The 22,059-nt window shown below is 41.5% G+C and overlaps 1 protein-coding gene across 1 annotated transcript in view; it reads left to right on the top strand.

The window, feature by feature from the left end:
* The first annotated feature begins 1,194 nt into the window (after positions 1-1,194).
* LOC122105512 (cell cycle control protein 50C-like) overlaps positions 1,195-22,059 on the top strand; it is a 41,911-nt gene continuing 21,046 nt past the window's right edge. The window contains 7 exon segments of the mRNA XM_042676753.1: positions 1,195-1,386; positions 3,695-3,805; positions 7,357-7,458; positions 8,433-8,520; positions 10,108-10,248; positions 16,168-16,377; positions 18,654-18,858. Of these exon segments, the coding sequence (XP_042532687.1) occupies positions 1,195-1,386; positions 3,695-3,805; positions 7,357-7,458; positions 8,433-8,520; positions 10,108-10,248; positions 16,168-16,377; positions 18,654-18,858 (1,049 nt within the window).

Below are 22,059 nucleotides of genomic sequence, written 5' to 3' on the forward strand. Positions count from 1 at the left end.
GGATTATATACATGAATCACCTGTGCCCTGCTATACTCAGCTTTTATTGGTTGAAAAGAGGCCTCAGGAATTTGTGCCTGTGCAGGTCTGGGACTGAGATCCTGAACTCAGTCTCACAAATAACTAGGATTACAGATGTGAGACACAACATTCGCTGTTCATGCCAGGATTTTTGTTTGTTTATGTGTTTTTGTTTTTGTTTAGAAGTGCTAGTGACTGCCAAAACAGCTCACCCTTGCTAAGCAAATGCTCTCCCATTTGAGCCATGCCAGTTCGTTTGCTTTTACTTTGTTCTAGAGTATCCAGTTTTTGCCCAAGCCAACTTTGGACTGTGATTGGTCCTTCTACCTCTCCCTCCCAAATTTTTAATCCCAGTTTTAAGAGAAGCAATTATTAATTTTTAGCAGGTTAACCTTTGTGCATTTCTAATAAGGGAGAAAATCCCATCCCATATCTAATGTCATATAGCAAGGTTGAACACCTGTCTGATTATACTTCTCTAGCCTCATTTGAGCTACTCCAAAGCATGTACCTTTACTATTAATGTGTTCTACAGAGGGGTCATAAAGGTACTCAGGTAATGAGTACCTTTCTTTGCTGTCCTCCAGTTTCCCCTTCCCAATGTTTTAGGGCACATTTTTCTACTGGTATCTGCCTTACAAATGCAAAACAAATTGAAGCTGTTGAAATCAAACACCTGTGTTTCAATTCCACATGTGTTTCCTCTTTCCTCATAATCACCAATGGCAATGCGAGCTGTAATCCCAGAGCATTTTGCCAACTTAATTTATATTCATGTTAGCAGCAGCCTAAGGATTTATCTCTAAACATTTAAGTATGTTCCTGAAGATAAATCCAGTTCCCACTTTCAGTCACCAACCCCCAAAACAGCCCCTCGTGACTGCCTGAGTGCCAGCAGGTGCTGGTTTTCACAGGCCTCGCCAGGGCCTGTCCCTCACGGGCAGGGCATTTAGCAGAACAGGCTTTCTGAGCCTAGTTCCAATATTCCTAGCAATGGTGGATAAGAGGTCTGGCTGAGAAATAAATCTAGGAAGCAGAAAAGACAATGACAAGGAAGACAATGACAAAGGAAGGTTCACATAGTTCTCCAAATGACTTACCATTGTCAGTATTTCTGAGTTAGGAATGTTCTAAATGACCCAAATGCACATCTGAATCACTTACAGAGCCAAAATGGAGAAGCTGTTCGAATATGACAAGTCCAGACAGCCAGACAACAGTGCGTTTAAGCAGCAAAAGCTGCCGGGTCACCACCTCCGCCTCACCGCCACCGCCGTCCTCTCTATCTTTTTTACCACGGGATTATTCTGCCTCTGTGTGGGCATCATCCTTATATTGTCTGCAAAGAGCACCAAGAAAATAGAGGTTTGCACTGTCTTACCATTGTAATGCGGTTTCCAAGAGTCCTCAGTTGTAGAACCATAAAATAAGAAGGGTCTAAATTCTCCACGGGGATCTAGATGACACCGGAGCACCCCCTCTTTTGGATGCAAGACTCAGAGGCCATAGAGGGGTACAAGCCCCTGGCAAAGTGAAGTGCTTTTCACACTGGCAGAATGATCAGCAAATAATAATAGAGGTAGGAGGAGAGGCAAGGCAAGGTGAATTTCAGACCCAAAGGTCCAGGTCCTCTGGAGCTTAAGAAGATATCTGTATGCATTGGTTTTTTTTGTTTTTTTGTTTTTTTTAATGTGTAATTAAAGAATGATTGCAATACTCATTAGGCAGGATGGCATCTTACATGTATCCAATGGACAGAGCAAATGTACTGAGTCAGCGTGTTCTGGTCCTTCCTTCTTTCTATTTAGAGATAGCTATTTTTTTTTTTAAACTTCATAAAATGTATAATAGGTTACGGTAAACTACAGTCACACGCCTGTGCCTAGGAAGCTAGAACTTACTCTCCAATCTGTGTTCTGTTACCTGTTAGCCAACCTCCTTTAGCCACACACACCCCTACCCTTCCTAGCCTGTGGTTAATTACTATTCTACTATCACATCAACTGCTTCAGATCCTACGTGAGTGAGGACAGGCCATATTTGTCTTGCTGTCTCTGATTTATTTCACTTAGCAAATATCCTCCAGTTCCATCATATTGCTGCAAGATGACAGGATTTTCCTCTTTTGATGGCTCAATTAATATTTGGGTGTATATATAGCACCTTGTCTGTCACTAAATAAAGACATTGACTCCCACACCTTTGCTCTTGAATAGTGCTGCAGTAAACATGGGAATGTAGGTGTCTCTCTGGTGTGTTTTTATTTCCATCAGATAGATAACCAGAAGTGGGAAGGCTGGGTCATATGTTCCAGCTTTAGCTTTTGGAGGACCTGCATCCTGTTTTCTGTAGTAAATACACTAATTTATATTCCTGCCAACAGTGCATAAAATTTCCCTTTTATCTGTATCCTTACCAGAATTTGTAACTTTTTGCATTTCTGGTACTCACCATTTCAAGGTAAGATGAATTTTTCTGATGGATGATAACATTGACTATTTTTCAAATGCTCATCAGAGGTCTGTATTTTTTTATTTTTAAGTCAGTCTTCTAATTTAGTATACATTATAAGTAATGGATTTTGGATTGCTTTTTTTTTTTTTTTGGTCAGTCATGGGTCTTGAACTCTGGGCCTGGGCACTGTCCCTGAGCTCTTCAGCTCAAGGCTAGTGCTCTACCACTTGCACCACAGTGCCACTTCGGGCTTTTTCTGTTTATGTGGTGCTGAGGAATCGAACCCAGGGCCTTATGCATGCAAGGCAAGCACTCTACCACTGAGCCACCTTCCCAGCCTGGTATGCTATTTTTATACATGCCTATGATGTACTTTGATCATGTTCACCCTACTGTCCTCTCTCGTTCCTCTCCCTCTGCTTCTCTTCTTTCTTAATAGTCCCTCTTTGGGGCTGGGAAGTTGGCTCAGTGGTAGAGCGCTTGCCTTGCATGCCTGAGGCCCTGGGTTCGATTCCTCAGCACCACATAAGCAAAAAGACGACCGGACCCAAAAAAAAAAAAAATAGTCCCTCCTTCTACTTTCATGTCCTCCCCTGACCCATATTCCACATCTGAAGGAAATCATGCAATACTTGACTTTCTGAATCTGTCTTATTTTGCTTAACATAATGATCTCCAGTTTTCCATGATTTTGTTCTTTCTATGACAGAATAATATTACATTGAGTGTGTGTGTGTGTGTGTGTATGTGTATGTGTGTGCACATGTGCACAAGTGCACATGGATGCATACCTGCATCCATTCATCCATTGATGGGCACTTAGGGTGATTCCATAATTTAGCTATTGCTGATGTAACTTGGCTGTTGTAGTGCTGACATAAATATGGGTGTGCTGGCTTGGATTCATTTGGGCATTTTCCTTTTAGAAGTTTTTCTTTTGAAAAGTATCTATTCAGGCCACTTCCACCCTTTTAATTAGATTTTTGGAGGAGTTGCTGAGGATTTATTTAATGGTAAGATGCTGCCAGGTGCCCAAATACAAGACTGTAAGAAGTCTTACTATTCCCAAACACTAGAAACATTTGTGCTGGGAGTGGCCTGCCCTTTAGCCATGTCTCAGGCTGCACATCCAAGACAGGTTGAAATTTTTGTATAGATTCAAGTCTTGAAATTTAAGATACATACTTGTATAGCTTCATCACTCTGCCCTGCCTGACAGGTCAATTACACAAAGCTATGTGCAGATTGTCATGAACTGCGGGATGATGCCTCCAAGTTTAGGAAAGCATGCACCTGTTCTATTCCCTTTAACCTTCCAGAGAAAATGAAGGTAAGTGACATTGGAGAATTCAACCAAAGCCAGGCTCACACCTTTGACACCAACTACCCAAGAGGCATAGTAGGAGGATCAAAGCCCAGGGATGCCTGGAGGAATGCCCCAAATTGTCTTGAGTTCAAACCCCAGTACCACACACACACAAAAAAAAAACCCTTCAACTAACTTAATACTGATAAACTTCTCTTTAAATGTCCATAATAATATTTTAAATTCCATCAAGTGCTTTCCAAAATTATAATACCAAATGCATGCCCTATGAAACTAAGAAAATTGAGGGGAGGAGTTGGATTGGGAGGGATGAGGAGAAATGAAAGAGATGAAATTAATCAAGCTGCATTGTACTTATAAACTGATTTATGAATGCTTACTCTTTGGACTACGTAAAGATAATAAAAATATTTTTTTAAAGAAAGCAGAATGGAGGTGACAAATCTTATAAATTATTGTCTTCCTACCCCACCATTTGGCTTTTTTGGTATTGTTACCCTCCCTTGTGAAATAATTTCTATTGCTAATCAGGTTTTTATCCTACCTGTCAGTCTAGGAGAAGATTTTAGAGATCACTAAATCTAACCACCCATTTTTGATAATGAGAAAATTAATGGGCTGAGAGGTTAAGTGACTTCATCAAGATTACATAGTAAGTTAGTGTCAGCAGCCTCACCTGATGGGACTCTGCTTGGATCCCTTCACTCCAAGTCATTCTACATTAGTTACCTAATCCCAAAGAGACTGGCTTGGTTGTCAGGCACCAAGGGAAATGACAAATAAATATTAAGAGAATTCTCTACTCTTGGGCTGATTAAAGTTTCATGTTAAGTCCAGATCCTCTGAGACGTAGTTACCAAGGCAGGCTTAGACATGAAGAAACTGACTAGGGGAACACTTGAGGTGGGTCATGGAAGCCATCAGGAGTCAGGGAGAGCTGACAGAGCACGAGTCAGCAATTGCCCCAGAGAAAGAATGAAGTAGGGAAGGAGAGAGATGAGGAAGGTTTTCAGGGGATGAGTTTGGTTTGGGACCAGCTGACTCCAAGGTGGAACAGGGCCTTGAATGCTCAGCAGGAAGCTCAAGAACAGCCCTGTCTGGACCTGTATTCATCCCAGATAATGTCAGCTATTCAAGTAATGAGGGGAACTATGTCAGCATGGAAGATGCTATGTAGGAGCTGGGCCTGAGTCCAGCGGACAGAAGAGACCCAGGAAGGTCATGATCTTTGAAAAGACCTTGTTAGGTTAAATCTTGGATAGAGAATCATTGCAAAGAGGTCCCTAGTGGGGCAAACGCTGACTGCATTTATTGTTTATTGTGTCATTTATATGAGCATATAGCTCTAGTTTAGTAGAATTCTTTTTTTTTTGGCTTCCAAGAAAATGTATGGTAAATTCCATTCTGTGGATATCATACTGTCTGTAGTCACAGGAGTAAGAAATGTAATCCATCATTCCTAGCAAGTGAAGCCTGGCTTGTCTGCCTTCACACCAATGCTCCCTGTGGATTGTGGTGCAGCCTGCCTTTTCATTATGACCTATCATCTCTTTTCAGTGTCCCAGAAATTATCTCTTATAAAGGGCTAAGTTTGCCAGGCACCAATGGCTCATGCCTATAATCCTAGCTAGGGGGCTGAGATCTGATGATCAAGGTTCAAAGCCAGACTGGGCAGAAAAGTCCATGAGACTCTTATTTCCAATTAACCATGCCTCTCTGCCACAAGTGGAGTTGTGGAATAAGAGATAGAGCTCTAGCCTTGAGCAAAAAAGGCTTAGAAACAGCACCCAAGCCCTGAGTTCAAGCCGCAGGACCAGCACACACAAAAAAAAGCTGGCTGACTTCTTCAGCTTTTGTTCCATAACTAGCTACATTTACAATGACTTTTCTTTAGGGTTTCAGTAGGTATGAGGCCCAGTTTTCCATAGTCTTTAAGGTTCTTAGGAAGTAAGGCCAAAAGCCTTTCCAAACATGCTAGTTTGGCATTGGGCTAAAGAATCGATGAACCAAGGAGTTGTAAAAGAAATGCTTTTGTGTACAGCAATATTGGCCACTTGTGCTGTTAGCAAAATCTATGATTATGTTACTTAAATCAATGTACATGTTTGCATATGTGTTGTTTGTAATATCAGCCTCAAATCTACATTGAGAATTTCATGGGACTTGGTATGTCACCATAAAAATAAACCCATAATGTTAATCTATGACTGGACTGCCTTGCATTGTAGCACATGCAAAAACAATCTTCCTCTCAAGGCAACAAGGCTTCTTACTGCTAGGGTAGAAATCACTTCTTTCTTGTGGATCAGTTCATTGTTCCATACTCATTATTTCTCTTTTTAATATTTTTATTATCTTTTCATAGTTGTTCACAGGAATTGCCACTCATCGAAGAGTTTATGAGTATCATGCATCTTGATCAATGTCACTCTTTCAACATTTTCACCCATCCTCCCAACCCACCCCTTCCCTCATTTTTCTTAATTTATAGTACATACATTGAATTTTGACTGCATACTCATCATTTCTTGATCAAGTATTATAATCCAAAGACTCTACTAGATCAAAGAAACTTGAAATGGCACAGACAGTTAGATTCTGGCCATAGGCTCTTTTAGTTTCATGTACCTCTACCTAACTATACCAGTAACTCTAATGTTACGTGTGTTATATTACTTGGGTTTGCTTTGAGATCACAACCCTAGATAAAGCATTTGTCTTGGGAAATTACATCATTTTAAAAAACAAATTTGTGAGCTGGGCGCCGGTGGCTCACGCCTGTAATCCTAGCTACTCAGGAGGCTGAGATCTGAGGATCGCGGTTCAAAGCCAGCCCGGGCAGCAAAGTTCGTGAGACTCTTATCTCCAATAAACTGCTAGAAAACCGGAAGTGGTGCTGTGGCTCAAGCGGCAGAGCACTTGCCTTGAGCTGGAGAGCACAAGGGCAGCGCCCAAACCCAGAGTTCAAGCCCCACGACCGACAAAAAAAAACCCAAAAAACAAATTTGTGTATGGAAATACAAAGCCTCATTATTTAAAAAATAATCAAACAAGAACATAGAAGCCATTAAGAAAGCCTTAAAAAAAAAGAATAGCTTAAAAATAAGTTACTTATTTTCATTGCAGTAATTCTGCATAGGCCAGGAATTTCTAGCAGTGACTTTTTTGTGTGTGCTGGTACTGGGGCTTGAATTCAGGGTCTGGGCTCTGTACTCTGTCTTTAGCTTTTTCCTTCAAGGTTGGCACTCTATCACTTGAGCCATGCTTCTACTTCCAGCTTTTTGCTGATTAGTTGGCAATAAGAGTCCTGCAGACTTTCCTGCCTAGGCTGGCTTCAAATCTGAATCCTGAGATCTCAGCTGCCCCCATAACTAGGATTACACGCATGAAACCACTGGCACCCAGCCCAACAGAGACTTTTTAAAGTGATTTCTTGCATTTCTGTTTCCAGGAAGAATCTTAACAGTTCTGTACTACTTTTTATTTTTTTAATTTATTAATATTCTACTTAATATCTCTTACTCCCTTTTTGCATCTTATTTTCCCCCAAACAGGGTAATGTTTATATGTACTACAAATTATATGGCTTCTACCAGAATCTCTATCGATATGTTCTTTCCAGAAGCAATACGCAACTGATGAGTAAGAATATTATGGTAAGGCTTTTTTACTTTGGTGTAATACTTTGCCTCTTTTAAATCCAGAGAGTTCTTTCGGAAAGGAAGATGAAATATAAGTTCAAAATAGAAGGTGTCGGGGCTGGGAAGGTGGCGCAGTGGTAGAGCGCTTGCCTTGCATGCTTGAGGCCCTGGGTTCGATTCCCCAGCACCACATAAGCAAAAAGGAAAAAAGCCGGAAGTGGCGCTGTGGCTCAAGTGGTAGAGCGCTAGCCTTGAGCTGAAGAGCTGAGGGACAGCACCCAGGACCAGAGTTCAGGCCCCATGACCGGACCCAAAAAAGAAAAAAAAGAAGGTGTCACAAAAGAGAAATACTTCAGACAGGCCTAGATATTCAGGATCACTGTTAGAGAAAGCTCTGTTCCTCCTCAGAGAAGTGTCATGAACCATATCCAACTAAATGGTTATCTTTTCATGTACCATTTTGAGGGATTTGTCTCAGTTTTGCTCACTTGATTCCTACCCACTGTCCTTATTACAAGGAATCTGGAGCTTTTGATCCTTCCTAATTGATATTCTATTGATTGAACTAAGAACCTAGTTTTCAAATCTTTGATTGTATTGACTACAATAGGAGACCTAGGATTACCAATTTTTAATCTTGATAGATGATCTTTAGCTTCTAGTAAGCAAAGCTAAAAGGAAACCTTGTTCATACTGACATTCTATGAAAGCGATAGCCAGATGATTTTTTAGCAACCGCTGTTGTAAAAGATGGATTCTTGGTGATGTCCATCCAGCTAGTCATCTAGCTGTACAATCATGGTCTGTGCGTATTCTGAATGTAAATTATACTTCAACAAAATTTTTTTTAAGATTCCATGTGATATACAGGATAACAAGCAAGTTAAATTTCTTCCTGTGTATGAATTTTTAGGTAGGTAAAACACATTTACACATCTTCTAAGAGTTTGCCAAAAACATTTCTTATTGTTGTATCATCTTGCATACAGGATGTTCATGGCTGTCATCCATTCAAAATGACTGAAGATAAAATTCCCTTCATTCCTTGTGGTGCTATTGCCAACAGCATGTTTAATGGTGTGTAACCTTGTCTTCTCTCTGTGCTATCCTTCTTCATAAGTATGTAAACACCTATATGTCCCCCAGATTGCTTCTTCATCTTAGTGACAGTTTTTGTTTGTTTGCTTATTTATTGTATAGTATTATATGTATGTACATGTAGAAGTGTGTGTGTGTGTGTGTGTGTGTGTGTGTGTGTGTGTGTGTGTGTGTATGTATGATTTAAATGGAACTTAAGATTATTTGTGTCTGTGTCTATGGCTGTGCACACATGCACACCAATAGTGAGGCTTCAGAGCCTGGGTGCTACCCCTTAGGTGTTTTCTTGCTAAAGGTTGGCATCCTACTACTTAAGTCACCGTTCCACTTCCAGCATTTTGGTGATTCATTGGAGATTAGAGCCTCACAGACTTTAATGCCCTGTCAGGTTTTGAACCATGATTCTCAGATCTATCTCACCTTCCTGGGTAGCTAGGATTAGAGATTTCAGCCACCAGTGCCTGCCCAGAGGTTTGTTTTCTGTTTTGTTTTGTTTCTTTTTTTTCATTTACAACATTCTCTTAAGAGTTTGTTATAAACCAATTTCAGAGGCCACAGAAATGAAAGGACTATGCACAGCCTTTCAGAAAGCAATCAGGGAGCTGAGGATGGCCAGGATGAGTCTAGAGCATTGGGGTGGGGAGCATTCCCCAGGGTCGGGGGGAGAGGGCCACATCCCTGGAGGGGGCATGCCCATTGGAGTTCCTGGGCCAGGCAGAATCCCCATTGGGGGACCCACCATGCCGCCCCTCTACCCATAGATAGGGGAGGACCCACACGTCCAGGTGGGCACTTTGGTTGGAGCCTCTGCGATACTGGCTGTGGCAGCGGCTGCAGCAGCCTTCTTTGGGGGGGTCATCACCAGTTGGGATGGCCCACCAACCCCACGGACTGGTCCATCAAGTCCTGCAGGAGCCTAGGGCATGGGAACACCAGCTGGAATTCCTCTGCCAGCAGCCCAGCCCTGCCAATTCCTGCCCCCTCTCCCCCTCTTTCCCCCCTTCCTCCACCATTATTCCCCCCCCCCATGTCAGCTCCAGCAAATGTCACTCGGGCAATGCCAGTGTCTTTGGGAGGTGGTTCTTCTACTGTCACTGAAACTAGGCTTTCCCCACGAAGCAGCAGCAGACCAAGGACTGGCTTCTGTTCCCTTTCCGCTTGCTTGGAATTCTTTGGCTTGATCTTCCTGAATTCATCACAAGCACAGACGATCAAATTCAAATATGCTTGTCGAAAGCCTTGAAGGTCCCGATGAATATCCGGCCATCTTGCAGAATGCAGCTCATCCTGTAGTCAATGTGCTGCAGCATCTTGCACCGTCTTGGTGGCGGCTCTGATGGTTCGGATTCGCGCCGGATTCGCCTCTTTCGAGGCCTCGCTGCCCGCCACAACCCGGCCCAGAGCTCAACCTTAGCAAGAAAAAGAATAGTCTTGTGAGTCAGCAGCTATGATATCGAGGCATGCTGAGTGTCTGGAAAACTGGTTTATTTTCAGCTGTGTCTGCTCTTTGAAGAATGGCAAACTTGGTAGCTTTCACGTCTAACATAATTTGAAATTTCCTTTCAGATACCATAATTCTTTCCTATAACCTTCATTCATCTGAACACATCCAAGTCCCAATGCTAAAGTATGGACTCACATGGTGGACAGATAAGTATGTCAAATTTCAGAATCCAGTTTCCAGTAATCTTGCAGATCAATTTGAAGGTAAGATCCATACAGTTGCTCAGTATTCTTATTTTATATGAAATATTTGTTTTATTTGGATGGGGGGAGAGGCTTATGAGTCTTCCTTCTTTATTGACTTCCTTTGCACTGACTTCCCCAACCATGGGCTCCTCTGTTCAGTGCCTATAAGAAATATGAGTGATCTGTTCCCTGTCTCTTCTACTTTGCCACCAAGACAAAGTTGGTTTGAGGCTGGCAAATGGGGAGTGTGCTTCAAGAGGTAGAGAGCACCTGGTTGACAAATAGGAAGCTCCAAGTTCAAATTCTAGAAACACTCCTTCCTCCCCCAAGGATGGGAGGGCAGCGCTTGAGAAACTTCTTGCTTTGGATACAGTTAAAATGATCATATAATTTACTATCCAAGTTGATATGTATTTTTGAGAGAAAAAGAAGGTACTAGAACAACATACTTACTTGCAACTTTCAGTTATTGATTCCTAAATTGACATCACATTGAGACATCTATGAAATAGGTATACTAAAATGTACTTTCAAAAAATGCAGATCTTGGGCTGGGAAGGTGGCTCAGTGGTAGAGTGCTTGCCTTGCATGCCTGAGGCCCTGCACCACATAAGCAAAAAGAAAAAAAAAATGCAGATGTTGGCCAGGTGCTGGTGGATCATGCCTATAATCCTAGCTACTCAGGAGGCTGAGATCTGAGGATTGTAGTTCAAAGCCAGCGTAGGCACAAAAGCTTATGAGACTCACATTTCGAATTAATCACTGTAAGCTAGAAATGGAGCTGTGTAAAATTGTGAATTATTTATGTACCACAACAAATTTTAATCATGTTCAGTATATTGATTTTTGTTGATTTCTCAGTTTACAAAGAGCATTACCTTTTGTCTGATGTTTTTCTCCATCAAATTTGCATTTATTTATTCTACAAAACCAAACCATTGAAACTTGGTTTGTTGTTGTTGTTTGTCAGTCACAGCACTTGAACTCTGGGCCTGGGTCCTATCTCTGAGCTCTTCAGCTCAAGCAAGGCAAGAACTCTACCACTTGAGCCACAGCGCCACAACCAGAAGTGGTTAATTGGAGAGTTTCAGAGACATTCCTGCCCAGGCTGGCTTTGAACCTTGATCCTCAGATCTCAGCCTCCTGAGTAGCTAGGATTACAGACTGGAGCCACTGGCACCTGACTCCATTTAAAGATTTTAATTGAGTTTTTAGTAACCTTGATAACGATGACAAAAGTTTCATCTTCATGAATTTTTAACAGATATGCTTTGATTCTATGAGGACTTAACCATCCCCCAATCAAACCATTATATAATTAACTATAATTAACCTGATTTTTCTATTTGAAAATTTTCATGTTAACTGGCCTCATTTAACTCTTTAAAAAGTTCTTGTTTGCCAGTGGAGACAACGTGTTAAAAGTTTTTCTTTAATTACCAAAAGTGAGTAAAAATTAAAACACTGAAACTAGATCAGCATGGTTGTGCACATTTGTAATCCCAGAGGTTGGGATGCTTAAAGAAGACTGAAAATTTGAGACGAGACTGAACCAACATAGTGAGATGTCTTTAAAAAAAAAGAAAAAGGTGAAAACTGAAGGAAATTCCATTTGATACCAATAACAAGTCATGCTGGGTTTCTTTTCCTCTTTTTTTTTTTTTTTTGCCAGTCCTGGGGCTTGAACTCAGGGCCTGGGCACTGTCCCTTAGCTTTTTTTGTTCAAGGCTAGCACTCTACCACTTGAGCCACATGACAATGTCCCTCGTGAAAATTAAAATGTGTTTGTGACTTTAAGTATCACTATTCTACAATACTGTGAGATATATGTAATCACTTAATCTCAATAGAAATATTATTAAAAGAAGTCATGCTGTCACAGACTGATATACAAGTGGATCTAAGAGTTTATCCGTTTTCCAGATACAATCTTTTAAAACTAACCTCAAACATTTCTTTCTTCTTTGAGGCAGGATCTTGCTATGTAGCTGAGATGAGTCCCAAACTCTCTGTGTAGCACAGTCTGGCCTTGAAATGGCAATCCTCCTGCCCTAGCCTCCCAAGTGCTGGAATTACAGTTGAGCACTACCATGCATGATTATCCACAAACTTTTGAAGTAGGTTCTGATTTTCTTCAACAGAGTTATACCTTTCCATCCTTACATGGTGATTCACACCACTGTGGCCTGTGGGTGAGCAAGGTCAACCAACATTTTCGGTATCATATCAACTTTCTTAAGAAACTGTACTTTACATTAAACACACATTTGGGTTTTTATTAGCCCTTCATAACTAAATGGAATTAAGAAAGTAATAACAACAAATATATATATGGCATGTAATAAATAAAAAAGTAACTGTTCCAACAGAGTTCAAACTCCTGTCAGCACCCATCCGCACATCATGTACATATATGCAGACTTGCGGTTTCCCACGTTTGCCATTGACCCTGCTGATTTGCACCCTGGCAGCACCACACAGCTCACGGGCCAAGACACAAAGTGTGAGCTAGCTGGTTGGAATGTTAAAAAGCTGGCAAGAGTCACGGGGATATGTAGCATTGTGTTTTGACTGAAAACGTCTCTGCTTATCTCTCACGTATGATCTCAAGTGAAGTAAGCACCCAGCCCACTGCACATGGGCAAATCTCACACACTGTTCGCTGAGCCCATGACTGGAAACTGGAAGAATAAAACTGTAGGCACACTATTTATTTGGAGTAAATGCAAAATCAGATGGGATAATGTACAACAGACATGAACCGGGTCTGTCCTGGACAAGCTCGCATGTATCATCACTGTGTCTTATCATTGCATTGCTAGCTTTTGAAAGCAACTTGATGACATTGTACTATTCTGTCTTACCACAAAACCATAAGCCTATAACATACAGGGTCTTGGCTTTCTCCCATCTTCTGCTATACTTTGTTCTAGTCTCTATCGCAAGACTTACCACATTGTATTCTGTTAGCATCTGTGTGAATTGTTTTGGAAACAGTGATTGGATCTCAAGCAGGTTTGCATCCCCGTGCATGAGAAATCAAGACAATATTGTTGAATAAATGGATGAATTCAAACAACCCAACTGAAGTTTATGTTTCTTAAAATATGCTTCTCATACCTTTTAGATACATGGGAGGGAGTAGGATTGGAGTTTAAGGGAAGACAACTTTGAGCATGTGTTTTTCACAAGTCTGGGCCATTCTGACATTAGGGTCCCATACCACACACAGTTGGAATTCACAATGACCTTACACCAAAAAGTAAAAAGATGGTCAAGTCCAGAGTGCAGACACCAAAGGTAGTTGGTGATTTTGATCAAATGCTCAAACAACAATGATTGATATCTGGGAAAGAGCTAAAAACTATGTGAGTTCTACAATATACATCAAGGAAGGTCCTCCAGCCAAGAATTCTGTCTAGAGGAAGTAGAGTATGTACAAGCATTCTTCAGTAGGTTACTCAAACCAAACTTAATGTGAACTTTGACCAGCACTGTAGCCATACTTAGAAAATAAGTCTGGGTTGCGTTAGTAGTCAAGAGTCCATTTGGACATCTTACTAATAGAACAAACTGTGTTGTAGGAAAAGGTCTATGAAACAACTTACTCTTGTTGATTAGAGCTTTAAAATTCAATATGGTTTTTATTATCCACTTGAACAGATTTAATTGGAATCTTTCATCCCTTCCTTTATCAAGCATTTATTGAACAGCTGCTATGTGTCAGACACTGGACCAACTGCTAAAGAAAAAAAAAAAATAGATGAGAGCAATACTGTTTGAAGGAGTTCCGTGTAGAACAGAAGAGACAGACATGCCCATGGCTGAATGCGGGAATTATGAAAACTATGAGGCTAACATCAACAGATGTGCCTTCTAGCACCACCCTGTACCTTATCCTTCTTAGTTCTGTGCCATAGCCCAAGCTCGACCACACTTCCCTGATTCACACTGGGCTGAGATGCTAATGCTGGCCGCCTCCTCCCTGTCCTGCCACTGCTTCTAGCTTTGTACCCCCAGAGGCAGCACAGAGTTGAACATCTGTGCAGCCCCATCTTTGCACCCTTCTGTGGTGTTTCTTTTTTTTTTTGGGGGGGGGTCCAGTTGTGAAGCCTGAACTCTGGGCCTTGGCACTGTCCCTCAGCTCTTCAGCTGAAGGCTAGCACTCTACCACTTGAGCCACAGTGCCACTTCCAGATTTTTTTTTTCCTGCTTATGTGGTGCTGAGGAATTGAACCCAGGGCCTCAAGCATGCAAGGCAAACGCTCTACTACTGAGCCACCTTCCCAGCACTCTGTGGTGTTTCTTTAGACTGCATTTCTAGAAGTTGAGTTTCTGGGCCAAAATTCAGAAAACAGTAACACTTTTCATGAATGTTTCTAGAATGCTAAGATTTCATCCACATATCTGCTCTGAACAAGAGTTCCACTTCCATACCCTCATAGTGGTTGTCACTCCTTTTTACTTTAAAGTAGTGTTTTTCTGGTTTTCATTTGCCCTCTTTGGACTAATAGTGAATTTAAAGAAATGAGATTATTTTTCCTCTATCTTCCACAAAGGTAGGGGCAGGAAGACTGTGATTTCAAGGCCAAGCTGGGCTACATAGCCAGATCCTATCTCTGGGAGGAAAATATATTTTCTATTATAAAGAAAACCCTCATTCTTTTTATTTTGTTCTACCCTTTTCAATGTTTTACTGTAGTTAAAGATGTCCATAAAATTTAATATCCCACTCTATTTATTTTTAATTTTTGGCCTGGGCCTAGGGCTTGAACTCAGGGTCTGGACACTGTGCCTAGCTTTTGTGCTCAAGGCTAGTGCTCTACCACTTGGGCCACAGCTCTACTTCTAGCTTTATGGTAGTTAATTGGAGATAGGAGTCCCACAAACTTTCCTGCCCAGGCTGGCTTCCAAATATTATCCCCAGATCTCAGCCTCCTGAGTGTCTAGAATTACAGGCGTGAGCCAAAATTGCCTGGCTTCTAGTCTTCTTTTTTTGTCAGTCATGGGGCTTGAACTCTGAGCCTGGGTGCTGTCCCTCAGCTCTTCAGCTCAAGGTGAGCGCTCTACCACTTAAGCCACAACACCACTTCTGGTTTTCTGGTGGTTGATTGGAGATAAGAGTCTCACAGACTTTCCTGCCCAGGCTGGCTTTGAACCGTGATTCTCAGATCTCAGCCTCCTGAGTAGCTAGGATTATAGGCGTGAGCCACCAGTGCCTGGCCTCTACTCTTTTTTTTTTGGATCCGGTTCGTGGGGCCTGAACTCTGGGCCTGGGCACTGTCCTCAGCTCTTCAGGTCAAGGCTAGTGCTCTACCACTTGAGCCACAGTGCCACTTCCGGCTTTTTTTTTTTCTTTTTGCTTATGTGGTGCTGAGGAATCGAACCCAGGGCCTCAGGCATGCAAGGCAAGCGCTCTACCACTGAACCACCTTCCCAGCCCTCTACTCTTTTTTTAAACCCTATAAAATTATTATGAAAATTTCCTTAGAGTCTTTAAAAACATTATTATTAATGGTATAAAAGTCAGGTTACATACACACTGAGTTTTTTCTTTTTTTCTTTTAGTTCTGAGACCAAGACTTGAACTTAGTACCTGACTGCTTTTATTCATTTGTTAGCACCACACCAATTAAGCCACACCTCCAACACCCACACTTAGATTTTTTTTTTTTTGTCGTTCGTGGGGCCTGAACTCTGGGCCTGGGCACTGTCCCTCAGCTCTTCAGCTCAAGGCTAGTACTCTACCACTTGAGCCACAGTGCCACTTCTGACTTCTTCTGCTTATGTGGGGCTGAGGAATCGAACCCAGGGCCTCATGCATGCAAAGCAAGCGCTCTACCACTGAGCCACCTTCCCAGCCCCCACACTTAGATTTTTTTAAACTCTAATTTCTAGGGATGATGTTTCTCTGTCATATTCCTTGTCTTTTCACAGGAAGTGCAAAGCCCCCATCCTGGTCTGTACCTATCTATGAACTAGATAGAGATGACCCAGGAAACAATGGCTTCCTCAATGAAGACTTTATTGTGTGGATGCGGACAGCTGCCTTTCCTACTTTCAAAAAACTCTACCGCCGGCTCTCACGAGAACACTACTTTAAAGAAGGCTTACCTGCTGGAAACTACAGTTTCAACATATCTTATAGTATCCTTTGTATTACTTTTCTTTCTCCTTCAGAAAGAAGGCTAGTGGTTGTTGAATTCTTTCATTCTAGTCTATTCTCCAATCAAATACTTTTACCAGAAAAAAATGTGTATAATTCTCTTATATTTGTATGGAGGAGTTCTCTTATAATCTTGTCTAGAAGAAAACATTTCCCTCTGCTCTTTTGGGGTCTCTACCTGGGACTAGTATGAGACAGAGTAATGGGGAAAACAACACATTTTATTTACATTTACATAAGAACTCTCACAAGAAAAAATGATGACCTGAAAAAGGGACTAAGCCTGAGTGCTTCTACAGTGGGTTTAAAAGATTGTCAATTTTGGGTGGGAAGGTGGCTCAGTGGAAGAGTGCTTGCCTTGCATGCATGAGGCCCTGGGTTCAATTCTTCAGCACCACAAAGGCAGAAAAATCTGGAAGTGGTACTGTGGCTCAAGTGGTAGAGCTCTAGCCTTGAGCTGAAGAGCTGAGGGACAGCACTCAGGCCTAGAGATCAGGCCCATGATTAGGGGGTGGAGGAGATTGTCAATTAGAGGCTGGGACTGTGGCTTAGTGGTAGAGCGCTTGCCTAGCATGCATGAAGCACTGGGTTCAATTCCTCAGTACCACATACACAGGAAAGCCAGAAGTGGTGCTGTGGATCAAGTGGTAGAATGCTAGCCTTGAGCATTAAGTTCAAGGCCCAGGGCCCGCAAGAAAGAAAAAAAAAGTGTCAATTACAGAAAATAACAAGAGAGATGATGATTAGATTAACTAAGTTTCTTTGCACAGATTTCTTTGGCCTCAAATCTTAGTCTCTAATGATTTACAAAAATGTTTCTTCTGGTACAGGAAGGGAAGCTTTCATGCGAGAGGCTGATCTCTTGTTTTCAGGAATAAAATAGGAGTTCAGAGGAGGAGGAAGCTGCCTGTTTGTGAACTCGATTTCCTTTAATACTGATCACTTTCAAGTCTATATCTGCCATGCACAGCTTCAGTCATGAGTTCCAGGCCTCCACTTGCACCGTGTGTGGGCCTGGTGTGACCAGCCTAGTGTGCCAGCTAATAAGAATTAGGCCAAGGCTGAGGGATAAAAGCCATCCTAAAAACCCTCTCATTCAAATGGAGCTGGAATGGAAAGGTAGAATACAGGCAGGCAGATGGGTTGAGGTTGCACTCAAGGACCTGGTGACAATAAGGAATTCTGATGTAAAAGAAAAAAGACAGCTAGTTTCCTAACAAGTTTCCTTGTGCCTTTAAATAGCATGTTGCCAAGTGATTTGAGTGAGGCCTTTTAAGAGCTTTGCTGGGAAATGCCTCTGACCCCTGCCGTTGCTATGAGAAATCTTTGTTTGTTTATTAGTTTCGTTTACAAAAAGGACCAGATGTTTGAAAACCTCAAGCCACATGCATATTAGAGATGATGTCATTAAAATGCTAACGATAGCAAACTCACTTCAAATATTTTCTCACCAGCAGCAGGGATGCTGGCCTTTTCCAAACAAAGGCCAATGCAACATCTTTAGTTTTCTCACCAAAAATGCTTTACCATCTATCCTACTTTTACTTCTAATTATTTTTGCTGTAAATGTTTTTCACTCTTGAAGAATTTCCCCTGAAGTAGGAATTTGATCCAGCTTCAACTTATTCAGGAACTAACTTCATTTCTCCTGAGCCTAACTAAGTTCAGGTTTGCTGTAAAAAACAACAACAACAACAAAAAAAAAAAACCTATATTTATTTTACCTTCCTTGGATCCATCCAAGAAGTGACGTATGATGAAAAGCAAGTCATTCAGATCTATCTGTGTCTGAATCGCTTGTAGATTACATCTATGTAGAGAGAAAGCTTGTTGTTACTTAGTTTTATAATTTTTTAATTTTTTGTTGGTCGTGAGGCTTGAACTCAGGGGCTGGTCATTGTCCCTGAGCTCTTTTGCTCAAGGCTAGTATAGTACTCTACCACTTTGAGCCATAACACCACTTTTCTGGTGGTTAAGTAGAGATAAGACTCTCAAGGACTTTCTTGCTCAGGCTGACTTCCAACCATAATCTTCAGATCTCAGCTTCCTGAGTAGCTAGGAATAGAGGTATGAGTCCAGCACCCAGCTTTTTAATTAATTTTATTCTAGCAAGATAAAGAGCACTACTTCATTGTATTGAACCATATAAAAGTAAATATTCAACCAATATTTTGCTTGCAAAAAAGAGAGCAATTTCACATGCTTTAAACTACCTTTTTGGTATATGCAGTGGTAGAGATAAAATGTGCTGAGACAGATCCTTAACAAGGCTTCTTATATTTTCCAGTCACCAGGTTCCAAGGAGAGAAATCTGTCGTCCTGTCCACCCTGACATGGAGCGGAGGTGATAACCTTTTCTTGGGGCTTGTCTACACAGTGACAGGGGCATTAACTTGGTTGAGTGCCTTTGCCATAATGGCAGTTTATTTGATGCTGAAAAACAGGAAAGAAAACTTATCTTTGTAAATTCAAGCCTTAAAGAAAGAAAGAAGAAAACAGAAACAGACAATGAAGTGACGGAGCCACAGATCTCTGACAGCTCTTGCAATGACTGAAATATTTGAACAAGAAGAGCTGGATTGACTGAAACAAACACAATCTTATGTAATGAGACTTTTAGAGCTGAGGAAGAGGAGAAGGAAGGGAAAGAAAAGAAGAGACAAGATTATAAGTAGTGGGGAGAAAACGTCCTTGGAATGGGAACAATAAATCATTCTTGAGCTCTAGACAAAGTCTTGAGTATTGTTTGAAGTTCTTGTGCCTAAAGAGGCATCACTAGACAACTAGAAGCAAGTCTGGAGGTCCTGACAACTCAGTGAATCTTTCCCTTTTTTTCTTATTTTAACTTTACAATTAAGTGGTTATACAAAGAGGTTACATTCTGAGCTCTGGTGGCTCACACCTCACCTACCTACTCAGGAGGCTGAAATCTGAGGATTGCAGTTCAAAGCTAGCCTGGGCGGGAAAGTCTCTCTGAGACTCTTATCTCCAATTAACCACCAGAAAACTGGAAGTGGAGCTGTGGCTGAAAGTGGTAGAGTGCTATCCTTGAGCAAAAAGCTCAGGGACAGTATCAGGCCCTGAGTTCAAGCTCCATGACTGAAAAAAAGTTACAATACCATAAGTCAGGACATGAGTATGATCAATGTCACCCCTCCCATCATTCTCCCCTATTTCCCCTTCCCAGCTTTATCCTCAAGTTACATAGTTAAGTTTTATATCTTCCCTGGTATAGACATTGACCTTTGGTTAAATAGGGAGAATTAGGGTGAGGAGAAAATGGAGTAAATCAGACTTCGTTCACTGTAATCTCAGAAGGCCCTGGGCCTGTACTTCTATGTCACTTCAAGTCATAGATGCATTCATTACCGTAGGTTACCCTGTGTTGTGTGGCTACACTTGGCCAATGCCACTTTTGTCTATAGGGGTATTAAGAGGCACAGGGTGTGGACAGAGTGTGATGGGTGATTCCACTGGTGGACAGAATGTGAACCTGGTGTTGCCAGGCAAAGTCTCTGAGTCTTCACTATGCTGGGCCAGTGAACAGCATGCTGTTGGGTTGTGCACTACTGCCGCCACTGAGTCTGCGAATAGCAGAGCCTGTGGATAAAAGCATGACCTTCTTCCTTTCCGTGTCTCAAATCTTCTTGGCCTGTCTGAATGAATTTGAAAACCTAAGAACCACCTACAAAACATGGAGACAGGGAGTAAAAAGATACATATAGAACAGTCCCAAGTAACAGGCATGTGGCCTGGTTGAACAATATTTTGGTTTTTGTGGAGGAAGTCCAGAGAAGTTGTCACTTGAAGAGAGCAGGAGCGAGTTGCCTGTCCTTAGATATCTCCCATGTGTGGATGATTACCTCTGGTGATCAGGTATAAATTGTGCTGCTATCACCACCAGAAACATCCCCATGCAGTCACTGGAATCTGTAACTGTACCCTTTGTCAGAGAAGGCTTTGTACATGTGATTAAGACTTTCACTAGGAGATGATCCTAGGTCATCTATACGAGCCCAGTGTATTCACTGGATTCTTTGGCCTTGTAATCCACACTCCTCAGTTATGGTGCTTATTAGAAAAGGCATGAACACATTTATTACCTCTCAGAATCACTTGTCCACAATTAAGATTCTACAGAGAAGTAGAAATAACAGTGCCTATGTGTAAATGTGTATAGGTTAGACAGGTAAACAGATTTTTTTTAATTTTTATTTTTTTTATTGTGAAAATACTGTACAGAGGGGTTACAATTACATGGGCAAGATAGTGAGTACATTTCTTATCAAGCATTGTAGCCTCCTCCTTTGTTTACCCTTCCCACCCCTTCCCTTCCCCCCTCCCCCCCCCACCCAATCCTCCTCCCCCCTCCCAAGTTGTAAAGTTCGTTTTCGACATGACAACTTGTACTTCTCATTGTTGCAACAGTTCCACCTGTATCCTTATTTAAACAACTTGTTTTTCCCACAAATTATACCGACATCAAATACAGTAAAAGCAGGGGTTATACTGTGGGGGAGGGACATACAAAGCAACAAAGAAATAAACTTATAAATGTGTTAGAAACAATCACATGAAAGAAAAAAAAACATTTAAAATACATATCTTAAGGTTCATTTTCCTAACATCACCTTATCTGACCTTTTCTGCTTGACTCATATATATACTAGATATTGCAAATACGAGACATCATGGGACCTATGTTTCTTTGGGAAACAGATTTTTTTTTAATGGCTGGGAATGAGATGGGAGGCCTGAGTTCAAACCCCGGTACCAACCCAAAAATAAATATTAATTAATGAATCAATGAATGGCTTACAACTCCAAAACCCAAGCAGCTGAGATCTGCTTAGAGAAGAGTTGAAGTCCAAGAAAGCCAGAAGAGTTGATGGTGCTGATAAAACCTAAGAGAATCTGCTGGAGATAGATACTTGGGGAAAATAAGACTTTTGTTATATTCAAGAGTTCGTGTGTTAAGAAGGACAATATGTAACATATATATATACATATATATACACACATATACACACATATATGTGCATATATATGTAACATATGCATATATGTTATGTGCAGCCATAACTTTGTCCCCTCTATTTTTATTTTAAATCCCAGCCTCTCTTCCTTTAAAATGCATGTTGGTAAAATGATTAGAAGACCAAGAAGTGAAAGTACGAGATTAGCTCAGGAAGCAGGAAGAGCTCATGAAAAGGGAGAGGGACTTTTCCTGCAAAGGGTCAGGCATGTATAATATCCCCATTCGAATCCAGTAACAACCACAAAATGATTCAGAGCTACTCTGACAAATGTAAGAATTCTTCAAAGTCTGGAAAATGAAGTAGTATCTAGCACAGTATCTTCCTGCTTTGATTGGTGTGGAGCCTGTATGCTGCTTCCTGAGGCAGGGTCCAGTTTTCTCGTTCATTTTCACCACAGTGGGAATGGAAAAACTGAAGTCATGCGCTGATGGCGAGAAACATCTTGTGGAGTTCACAGCTCACAGCCAGCCATGGGTGGAGAGCTGCCCGGGGCCACTGCTGCTCTGTGGAGGTCTCTGTGGAGAGACTGTCACGCCACTGAGACAAATGATTTTTGGAGCAGGATATTGTAAAAATAGCATACTCCCCTCCCCTCAGGATTTCTCAGCTTTTTGTTCATAGTTG

This window comes from Dipodomys spectabilis, unplaced genomic scaffold (assembly GCF_019054845.1).
Source record: "Dipodomys spectabilis isolate Male_0828 unplaced genomic scaffold, ASM1905484v1 ptg000032l, whole genome shotgun sequence".
In the NCBI taxonomy this organism is placed as follows: Eukaryota; Metazoa; Chordata; class Mammalia; order Rodentia; family Heteromyidae; genus Dipodomys; species Dipodomys spectabilis.